Raw genomic sequence first — 11,943 nt, 5'->3', positions numbered from 1 at the left:
ATAAAACAAATACATTTCATAAAACATATGATTGTGGCAATTGTGAATTGTAAATGCTGAAAATTAAGACAATAAAATCATGTATTTTTGTTAAAAAAACAAACCCTGAGAAATATATGGTGGTTTTGTCAGAGTTTTTTTTTTGTCTCTATACAAACATATACAGTAGCAGAAGCAGGCATGGACAGTTGAAAATAAATCACTATAATGTAAAGATGACAAAGATCTGAGGCTCCCTTTTTAAACAAGAAACAAACTACCACCATTCAAACCCAACAGAGAAAGTAAATATCAAACAAACACACGCGTACATGTACACACACACACACACACACACACACACACACACACACACACACACACACACACACACACACACACACACACACTCACACACACACACACACACACTCACACAAAACCACATTTTTCATATTTAAAAAAAAACAAAAAACATTTCAGTTTGGGATAACAGTTCTCCTACAGCATCTCTCAGGATAAAGGAGGGGTTGAAATGTCTATCTGCTACCTTATCTTGAAACAACTGTGCCAGAAGCAGTGTTTATCCCTGCACTTTCTCTGTTTAAAAAGGATCAGATTGACATTTCAAGATACCTACCCTTCATTGGTCAATCCCCTGGCAAATCACTTCTCTCTATTTGACCTGTCTGGTATGTAATAATGGTGTTAAGCTAGTTGAATCACAACAATTTGCATGAAGGCAAAAACATTTGAGCCAGTGAGGTCTCACTTTTGTTCAAGGTAAAGGCTGTCTTTGGACAGAGGTCAGTCGACCATGTTCACACAGCAGCCATATTTCTCTTTTGCCATTCTCAGCCACCTTAGAGCTACCATTACCTTTGACCAGTAAGAGGCTAAATACTAGATGCAAAAACTATAAAATGCCATAATGTGACAGGAAAGGCAGAAAAAAATGAGCTCACAGTAATTCTAGCCAGGGGTAGCTGATTGCAAGTTTAACATGGCCCTGGCCCAAGTTGAACACATCCACCTGAATTTCAATGGTTTGTTGTTGTTTCAGTAAACTGTAACAGTCTGCAAGTGTTAAAATTTTATTTATGAGTATATGTCCCTCCATTGTTAAAATTTGCAACATATAATATAATACAGCGTGTCCAAGGAGAAGGCTGCTATGTGAACATGGTCAACAAAGTTAGTAAGGAGGATAGTGGCAGTACAGGTCGTTGACTTTAGTCTTCGTAGTCCTTCCTTGGTTTGTTATTAGGTGGCACAGGTGGTCTGTCACGATTCCGATCATCGTAGGGCTCATCATAGCGGTCATCTGCCCGGCGATCATCATCGTAGCGGCGGTCATCATCGTAACGACGGTCATCATCATAACGGCGGTCATCATCATAGCGGCGGTCATCATCGTAACGGCGGTCATCATCATACCGCTCTTGGCGATCACTGTACTTGTCACGGCGGTCTGAGTAATCCCTGCGATCATCATCGTAATCCCTGCGGCGGTCACTGTAGTCGCTGCGGGGGTCATTGTAGTCACTGCGGCGGTCATCGTAGTCACTTCGGCGGTCATCATAGTCACTGCGGCGGTCATCATAATCCCTGCGGCTATCATAGTTAACCTCGCTCCGGTCCTCATAGCGGTCAGGGTTCCTTACACTGGAATCCTCTTGGCCATCAGCACGGCGACCATTTTCAGCCGGCTCCTTGTCCGTGTACCCATCCTCACGAACGCTGGGAAGAGAATGGACACAAGATTTTGGAGCACAAAGGTCTAAAACTTCAAAGTTTTTTTTAGCGGAGCCCACATGGAACAGTTTCCACCATTTGACCCGAAAACTGCTTCAGATGTGTTTGTGGTTAACTCTTTAAACACTTTTGAGGAATGAGTTTATAAAGCTGATGGCAGGTGAGGCTAGTCAAGAAGTTTTTACAACCTGACAGAGAGAGCTGTGCTGTTGTTGTATCATTATTTCCTTGCATACATGTAGACTCGTCTTCAAAATTTGACTTAAGCCATCAACTGTATAAAAATGGACCATGTGACCACTCCCCATACTTGAAGACCAAAATAAAAGTCAAATTTTTCTGCCTTTAGTAATTGAGGATGACTAAGAGTAGAGGAGGTATGGCAAAGTTAATATACAAACATCATAGTTATTAAACTGCCCATAACAGAATTACTGCTTTGGCATATTTGTTCATTAAGAGGAGGATATTCACCATTTATCTTTAGCACAGTAAAAGATTTAAACTGCACATTATTGGTTTGGTGAAAACACATACCCATCAGGCTGTATCAAACTGTCAGAAACAGATAAGACAAAAAGAGTGTAAATGTTCTTGCATGTGTGTAAAAGTGACACATATTTACCCCATGGCGTATTCCTCCTCCTTGTTCTTCTTGCGGCAGCAGCAGCAGTAGATGATGACGATGAGCGCGATCAACCCAGCGACAACTCCACCGATGATTCCTGCAGTGGAGCCGATGTTCATGGAAGCTGCAGGTGGGAGGATACACATCAGCTTTTTTTTTCACTGAGAAGATGTATTTATCATGAATGGAGTTTGCTCAGGAAAATTAGCATGAAAGGTCTCACGTGGCATGACTGCAAGGGTGATGTTGCAGGTAGCAGAACGGATCTTGTTACTGGAGGTGCAGATGTAGTATCCAGATGTTTCTTTGGTAATATTGTACAGAGACAGGACACCTCCCTCTGCAAGACAAAGAGGCAATTGCATTCTGGTTTCTGTCATGGTTTTACTGTTTTCTTCTAGAAGAGGGAAACTTTATAATCATTTGTTTCTTGTTTTTATTTTCAGGGAAACACTGCACTTACTTCCTCAAACTGATCAAAGACTCATTGTCTTTATTTTGAAAGGCAGAAAGGCTCGAAAACTGGTTATTTTTATTGTTGAGCCAAGTGAGAAACTTCCTTGTTCAACATTTTTAGTCTTCATGGTGTTTGTTGATCTGTGAAGGTTAAACTGGAGCCAACATCAGGCTGCAACAGAACCTCTTGTACCTGCTGTGAAAGCTGCAATTACAGGTTTTGTCCGCAAGGGAGCACTAAGGAGAGGGGTAAAATGTCCTGCTCAGTGTGTTTACTTAATTCTTCTCACATTTCTGTAAAAGGAGTCTTTTTAAGACTGTCAAATACCAACAAGGTCTGCAAGTCTTCTCTTAGGAGTGCCAATAAGTGTAGTTAAATCCCAAATATACCCTCAGCTGTTTGTTGTTGTTTTAAAACTCAACAGTGAACTGTGTTGAGCCTAAAACACCATGGTTGTTTGAAGTAAAGTGAAGTAAGGGGTGGGATTACTGAGTGTTACACCAACTCTCAGTTTGCTAACAAATGTGTGAAATGTGGCTGCAATCCCACCTCTAGCTGCTTTTACAGAGGTTAGGAAACCTTTTTACACTGGTGGTTTACATCTTTTCAGGTAAGAGAAACTGCAAAACAGGCACTTACTGTCAGTAGTTCTAGGAGCAAACGGACGAGGCGTGCTCCTGACATCTTGGTTCTGCCACTTGTAGGTGGGTGGTGGGGAGCCTTCCTCAGACCTGCAGGTCAAGTTGATGTTCTGGCCGTACTCTGCTTTACCCTCAATCTTACAGATAGGTTTAGAGGGAGCCACTGGAAAAAAAAGTATGTTAAACAAAAGTGTAATTTTTCTTTCAAATAGAAATATACTCATTTACTGTCGAGGGGTCAGTCTATACAGTAAATCCAAATAGTGAAAAAAGATATTATGTGAGTAGAGAATCAACTGAAAACAAATAATCTGCAGAAAACAAAGTAATGACAAGTGATTTGAATTGTGTTTCATATCACAGGAAAATGCCAGCTAACTCTCTAACAAAAAGTATTCTTCTGATGATCGACTTCCTCTTTTCACTTTGAGTGCACTATGGTTCATATTACTTCCTTTTGAAAGAACTTCAAGATGCTGAGCATGATTATTTTTAGTACCTAAGAGGACTTAACTAGAAGAACTATGCAGATTTGTAACCCTTTATATATATTAAAGCATGAATACTTCTATGAAATGAAGGAAAACTCTTTCTTACCCAGAACCACTAAACGTGCCGTGTCAGCTGGCTTGCCCTCATCGTCTCCTCGGTTCAGGATTCGACACTCAAACACCTTGTTGTCAGCTAGAGTGATGCTGTTCAGTTTCAGGTTAGCCTTTCCTTTTGGAATATCCACATCTATAGAAACTCGCCCTTCATACATCTGTTTGATGTCAGTCAGGCCATCGTCAGCGTAGTATGTGAGAATCAGCATCTGTGAGTCAATGACAGCAACAGAGGAACATTGCATGAAGAGGAAATCAGAGGTCTTTTGTCTTCATATTGATCTGATTCATATCACAACACTGAAGAAGTAGGACTTAGCATGCTTACCTCTTTGGCATTAGCCTGTGTTCCTTCTAACGACCATGAGATGATGGCCTTATTTCTGGGTTTGTCAGTGGTGAAGGTGCAGGGCAGTGTGATGTTGTCACCCCTAGCATGCTCATAGACCTCCTCTGGGATGTTCACCTGAATGGCACCAACACTCGACAGCACTAAAAGATTTTAGAACCAACAGTATTTATAGTCAGCATTTGGTTGCCATGTCCAGTCATTCACAGAAAAAAAAAGGACAGGGGCTTACAATCAGGCCGATGAAGTTATCATGATCTGACTACAGCTGATGGGTAAGATTTGTTTAAAAACAACTTAATCTCAATACATAGGTTAAAAATAATTCATATTAAGACAGTTCTGCAACAGTTATGATATCATATGTTTAAGAGAGATAACTAAATGTTTCATGGTGTCTTTTAAAAACAAAGCATCAAAGTTTGGATGACACCATCAGCTTTAGTGAAGGGCGTTTTATAGATCCTTTGTTTCTCAATAATCCACAAAATAACATCATCCATTTAGAAAATAATTCAGGGTAATTATGCTGGATTGTTTAAACTGATAAGCTCCTTTAATTTGGAACAAGTAGCCCATTTTTGCTCACCAAACCGTTCTGTTTGCGACCATGTGAAAGTACAAGGGCATTAAAAGTGCTTTTCAATTTGATAATGTTAATTGAAATGAAATGGCATCTACTCTAAACATTTTTGTGTTGCATATTTTTTTTCGAAGGGTAAAGAGGAGCTGAAATACAGAAAAGCCACCAGCATACTCTGGTTTGAGGCCTGCTCAGTCTTAAAATACCTAAAGGTGCACAAACAGGTGTGGCAGCTGGATAAGGTGCAAGGTAAAGACGCATTATTTCTCACAGAAAAACTCACCCAGGAACAGCAGAATCAAACTGGAAATCCTCCTCTCCATTGCACAGACTTTCCTCTCACAAACTATCCACCCCTGATTTGTCGGTATGGCGGTTTTGTCTAAAATTAAACAAAGATCCGGAGACGCCCGGCGCCCATTTGCATCGAAACCTGTCAGCGTCGTGGGAGTGATGCACCTGATGGGTGGGTCCGCCGCCACTTTCAGACTGACAAGGCTCTCAGCCAATCACTGCAGCTCCTGTCGTCCAGGTAGCATTCTTCCGTTCGACGTGTCGCGGCATGTTTGATCTCGTTTACCTGACATTTCAGGGAATTGGGAAACATTCCCACATAAGTCAGGGCTGCTATGAAACCAGAAAAAACAAGGACGTATTTACTTTGTTTATTTCCATCTTTACCTCAGTCAACTTTTCAAGCGTAAGTTCTTACTTTACAAATTATCTCAATGCTTTTATTTTAGTTAAAAAAAAGTAGGCTCAAGAGATGAGGGGAGTTTCAGGATTTGGAAAAAACAAAGAGTCTCAGAGTGTGGGTGGTGCAGCTAAAAACTGATGTGTGCTGTTGGAACAAGAGAAGCGTCCTGTTCTGTCAGACAGGTTTGACGAGAAGGTAAGCTATTGCTTCAGGGTGCACACACACACACACACACACACACACACACACACACACACACACACACACACACACACACACACACACACACACACACACACACACACACACACACACACACACACACAAATTGAAAGAGACACAATACAAGAGATATCAGGAACCAATTTGATCAATATCGTCCCTTAAATGATTGATAGTAGTTGTATAGTTAGGTTAGTCCGCATAACAGACTTAAAGTGGTGAGCTTTATACTGGCTGCATTTGGTTTAGATAAGTTCACTACAGTATGTGGTATCATAGCACCCCTTAGTGGATGTGTTGGGAAATTAGTTATCAAACCAAATCAAACGTGTTTGATTTTATGGAAGCCGATTAATGCCAGTTTAAAAAATGCTTAGTCATAATTATGAAACTTTCTCTCAGCAGTATGTCATTAATAAGACATGACTTAGCATCTCATAATTATGACTTTATATCTCAATATTGTGAGAAAGTAGGTCATTATTATTCATTTTTTAAACTTCTAATCATTTTTAACTTCTCCTTATTATTTTTAACTGGCAGAAATGGGCTTCCTTACATTTCAAAACATGGTGTCGGGCAAAAAAGTTTAAACAGCAAGTAGCAAAAAAACAAACAAACAAACAAACAATCTAAGTTATTCGGCTTTGTCCTGAGACCCATTTCACTATAAAGATCCTTTAACAACGCCAAATGATGTGCTATAACAAGCATTACTGTGAATCTAATTAATCAGAGCTTAAAGGTCATTGTTAATTATTTTTTAGCAAAATGAGTGACGGTGATGGAAGGCTGGTGAGCACAGGACAATAAAAATTTCTGATTAAAAACAGTCAAATAGTCTACACTGATATAATCAAACAAATTAGCACAGTAATATAAAAGCAGATAGAGTGAGTTGCTGTTGGTGGTGAGCACCTCTAACTGCCTGTGGGGAAGCCCTAAAGAAGATACTAGAAGATAATCGCCCACTGTGAGACTTCCCCTCCGACAATTAGGAATGAGAAACAAAATTGATGCTTTTTTGTGCAGCTTGCAGAGGTGAATCATCACAGTTATTATTCACCCCCAGCTCTTCTGAGTTAACTTTTTGCATAACCTCTTTTCTTTTTTGACATGTCCCTTTGTATAAGAAGTCATTATTGTTTATTTCAGTCTGTTTTATCACAGTCAAACTCACCTCCAGGAGCTTGAAAGGTGAAGTCATGGTAGGAAGCTGTGAAGGATTCCTCTCATTACTCATCATTTATCGTACAATGAGAAAGGTTAATTTCAAAACCGGCCTCTTAATTGTCCTGGGAATTCTTGTATTTGCTTTTGTGTCCTGTACTAGTTCACAGAGCTCTGCTGTGGCATATACTGTACCAGGTCACAGACAGGCAAGAGTAACAGAAGATAATTGTGATGACTTTATTTCCATTGTGTGAGGTGAAGAAACCAGATTCTAATCACAGCAAGCGCCTCACACCCTTTCTTTGACATTTAGGTAACATTTTGTGACCTTTTCCTTTCGATAATGGTTTGTGCTTTTTTTCCCTTCACTAAGTCAGAAGCCTTTTTGCTGAAAAAGAAAAAAGGTCTCCCACCTGCTTGCTTACCCAGCCATACATTTATTTAAAAATATTTGGACTTATGTGAAGCTGTTTCTTTCTTTCCTCTTCCTGCTTTTGCCAACTTCTGCTCTCACTGCAGTCCTCCACACTTAAGATCTGGACCACAGGACATTTTTTATTTGATACCCGGTTTAATTACTGCACATAAACTGCATTGTAGCTCACAAAACAGAAATCAACAGAAACCAGCGGTGTTCTTACAGCCCCTGAATTACCAGGCATTGCCACCTCAGTGTTTGTAATTGTGATGTCTGTGAGGAAGCATTTCATTGCATCACCTGTAAGAGGTCTTTCATGGACCAATTTGCTTCTTGAGAGTCATCCAAAAGCCTTCTTTTCATTTTTCATCTCTGCCACCTGTGAAGCTGTATTATCTTGAAGCTGGCACAGGGATCTACAGAGACACTGTTTTCTGCAGAAGCCCCAGGGGATAATGCAGGATGTGGAGCCACAAGGAAACAAGAACTATTAAATCAGCCTGTGAAAGTACACATCTCATAGCTTGACTCTTTAAGGAGTCTGTAGCAACAACTTTAATAATAATAATAATAATAATAATAGGATGACACCAAGACTCTTTACCTTAGGGAAGGGGGACACTTTGCAGCTGTCTATAATGAGAGGTGGATTTGGAGCTGACCAGAAGGAGTTCTGTTTTTTTTTTTCATTATTAAGTTTCAGGAAGTTTAAGGTGAACCAGGCTTTAATCTGAGAGGAGCAGAGGGTTATGCAAGGAAGGGGGAGAGTTGAGTCAGATCTACTGGACGGATAAAGCTGGGTGTCATCTGTGAAGCAATGAAAGAGGATGCCAAATTTACGGAATATACTGCCACGTGCGGGGAGGTACATGATGAAGAGTGGAGGCCCCAGGACAGAGCCCTGGGGCACAATTGAAGTAACAGGAGAAGTGAAGGATTGAAGTTGGATGAATTGAGTGTGGCCTGTGAGGTAGGTGAATGAAACCAATGCAGGGGGGTGTTAGTGATACCCATGGAGGAGAGTCTATTGTGGAGGATAGGGTGAGAAATAGTGTCAAAGGCAGCACTCAGATCAAGGAGGATGAGGATAGAGATGAGACCGAAATCAGCTGCCATGAAGAGGTCATTGGCGATCTTTATGAGGGCTGTCTCTCTGCTGTGGCGGGAACGGAAACAGGACTAGAAATGTTCATAAAGGCTGTTGCTGCGAGATGGGACTGGAGTTGAGAAACAGAGGTTTTTTTTCCCAAAATTTTGGAAATGAAAAGAGGGTGAGAGTGGGAACAATTCCAGTGGACATTGAGGAGTGTATATTGGCTGAAATGGTGTGGAGCAGAGAGGGGAGTTGGGGTTCGACCAAAACTGAGGGGATCCAGCTGGCATGAAGAAGGCCTGGACTTGGTAATAAGGCCAGAGATCACTGAGGGATAAGGGAGTTCAAAGGTGGAGAATGATTGACAAGGTGGGAGAAAATCAGAGGGGGTGAGCCCAGGTGCTGATGGATTTTATTAACTTTTTATTGAAGAACAGGAGGGGAGAGTTGCATGTATCTGAGCAGCATAGATCAGGGGGGTTCAGGGGGTTGATTGATGTTGTTCAATGTGTTAAGTAGAGAAATACAGCTGTAAACAAAGTGCTGTGCAAGTAGATAAAATAAAGAGATAGAAACAGATAAGAATAACAGACACATATTTGTATGTGGATAACTGAATTGTGTAAATGTCTTACTTTTAGAATATTGAAATAAAAATATGTCAGTTACTTGCAACAAAACAACACTTCTCATTATGTAGTTTTCAGATATGCATGCTCATGGTATTCTATCTATTTTATTCAATTTGCTGCACTGCTAGCTGTCAGACTGTGTAATTGGCATCCCACAATAATCAGACAGAGGCTGTTTTTTCCTTGATGTCATGCTCAGGGTGGGAAGCTTAATTGCTCTTATGATATTATTCTTATTCCAGGTTGCAGGCTGTCAGTATTGTCTTTATCTTTCTTACGGAGTCTTTACCTTTACCTTTTTTTTTAATGCTTACTTCCTCCTATCTTTGATCCTCCCGGTCTCACGTTGATGGGTTCTTGTCATTAGGTTTTTATGTACCATGCTGTAGATTTTGGGGTTGTACCCTTTGTTTAGGGTTTATCTTTGAAGATACAACAATAATGATAATAATTTTCCCTGCAACCAGACTGAAGAAGAAGATGAGCCTTGGACTGAAATAACAAATGGACGTAGTCTCTGTGGTGTCAACCACCTGTTTCTGAAACTGAGGCCAAATTGGAAATGAGACAGGCTTTAAGCCTCCACACTAACAACTGTACAGCGCCTGCCAGTCAATCAGCTGAGCTGTTACACTAAATGAGTGAACATACATTCTTTATATCTTCTAACCTACCCACTCTGAAAATAATTCAACCTTGTTTTTGTACTAGGCTGAAAAGTTATTTAGTTCTGCTGTGAAAATATCTTCCTTTTGCTTGGTGTGTATGTGTGGTATCCGGTACTTCTGCAGCTAGCTTCAAATGGATACTGGACAAACATTACCCCCACTCGTGGGAACTTCAGGCTCCAGATACATCGCTATTATATATTTGATATTCTTTCGATATAAAACTATGATTACTTGAATACTTGAGGAGAATACTTGTGGCTGAATACTTTAAAATGTCTGCAAACATGCTAATAGAAAGCTAGCTCACCTGCAGCTAGCTCAATAGATAGCTAGCTTGCCTGCAGCTAGCCTAGTAGATGGCAAATTTTCCTGCAAACAGGCTAATAGAAAGCTAACTTGCCTGCAAACATGATAATAGAAAGCTAACTTGTCTTCACGCAGGCTATTAGAGCTGTAACTTACCCGCTCTCAGCCTACTGTCGGCCTACTGCCTGAACAGAGCAGAAGGAAAAGCATTTGTGTCCTCTATCATGGTATAATATTCTTTTATGAGCAAAATATATCAAACAACTTTTTCACACATGACAAAAGACCTCTTTCACCCACCACTTTTTTCTCCTTGAGCCAGTGTCAGGCCACTGTGACTCAACTAGAGACACATTCAGCTCCAGCAGTCGGCTCAAATACTCAACTCAGGACACAGTCAGCTCAAGACACTCTTTACAACAGTGAAAAATGTGAAAAACTGAGAGAGCAATGTGAAGTTTGAGATCTTGTTCATTCATAAATGAAAATTTCAGCATCCCAGTCTCTTTAAATTTACCTCTTACTTGTTAGGACATTCTTGTATGAGCAGAATTACACAAATTATCTCACACAGGTCTCACACAGCCTTGCAGGTTTGTGACACGTGGCCATACAGCCCTGTGACAAGTGGCCTACACACCTCGTGGGCCTTACAGGCCTCCGCTCCAGTTTCAATTCCTGTGGGTGTACAGGACAGACACTCTGGTTCCACTGTTTTCTGTAACCCTGTTTGTGTCTTGGCACGTCTCCAACATAGATTCTGAAGACGTGTTGAGATCTTTGGGGTATGAAAGAGCCTCCCTGTATGTCCAAAGTTTCTCTTGTTGCAATCAGTGAACACTTTTACAGCTGAGTTTGGATGGTGGCGCAGTAGGAGGCGGGGTTCCCTCACTGCAAGACAGTATGGGTGAGGTTTTCCCTGGGTAGCTCTGAGACAGACTAGTGATCTCTACGAGACAGTCTCCACCTCCATAGGCTCCAGCAACTCCACAGGCCTCGGTAAAGATTTTTCAAAGCTGCAGGCGTCATTTCTTTAACCCATCATCTGCACTCCAGCATTTAGCCAGTTTTCCTATTTAGTCTGAGCAACTTTGCTCTGTCGTAAAAACTGTAGGAAACTGATTCATAATGACTAAACTGACAGCCATTGCTTCTTCAAAGGATTGAAGATATTTAAGCATAGTATGGTCACGCTCCAACTAACATGTTTATGGCAGCAACAACAGCCACTGCAAGTACTCCAGGTGCAGCATGTTCAGATCACAAACAAGCCAAGGCCTTTGGGGTGGTTAAAAACAGGTTCAAGTGTTTTCAGGAGAATATCTCCGTTGTACTTCTGTCCCCTGCAGTTAGAACCCATCACTGAAGGCATAAAGGGCACTCATTTATTTATTGAACTGCATAGAACATCAAGAAACACATGATTTGAGCAGGGCATACATACGTCTTAGTGTTAATTTTGACCGCTGCTCTGTCAAACCTGAGCGATGAGTTTAATCATTATCATCATCAATAAAGACGTGTTTAGAGATATCGTCTACCCCCAATCCACATGTAGAAACATTAGGATTCTTCTTGTAATACCTTCTGCATGTTGTGTCAGGCAAGTCTGAAAGTAAGTAAAAACAGTAGTGAGTTATAGTAAGAGTAAGAGTAGTTTACCAAAATGCTTTACATACACCTCCATACAGCAATTCATTAATAAATTGATACATCCATACATTAATACATAAT

The 11,943-nt window shown here is 40.7% G+C and overlaps 1 protein-coding gene across 1 annotated transcript; it reads right to left on the bottom strand.

Annotated features, from left to right (window-relative positions):
* Positions 1-379: 379 nt before the first annotated feature.
* Positions 380-5,546, bottom strand: LOC141787925 (cell surface A33 antigen-like). Its single transcript, XM_074666669.1, has 7 exons — positions 5,281-5,546; positions 4,394-4,557; positions 4,058-4,274; positions 3,459-3,623; positions 2,586-2,702; positions 2,360-2,486; positions 380-1,719 (listed from the first exon to the last, which is right to left on the bottom strand). The coding sequence occupies exons 1-7, from the start codon at positions 5,318-5,320 to the stop codon at positions 1,212-1,214; spliced, it is 1,338 nt and encodes a 445-aa protein (XP_074522770.1). The 5' UTR covers positions 5,321-5,546; the 3' UTR covers positions 380-1,211.
* Positions 5,547-11,943: the final 6,397 nt, after the last annotated feature.

The sequence above is a fragment of the Halichoeres trimaculatus genome, unplaced genomic scaffold, assembly GCF_033239565.1.
Source record: "Halichoeres trimaculatus isolate MK-OKI-2021-1 unplaced genomic scaffold, fHalTri1.1 fHalTri1_scaffold_3, whole genome shotgun sequence".
Lineage (NCBI taxonomy): Eukaryota > Metazoa > Chordata > Actinopteri > Labriformes > Labridae > Halichoeres > Halichoeres trimaculatus.
Note: the sequence above shows the minus strand (reverse complement) of the source record. Positions and strands in the feature narration are given on the sequence as shown.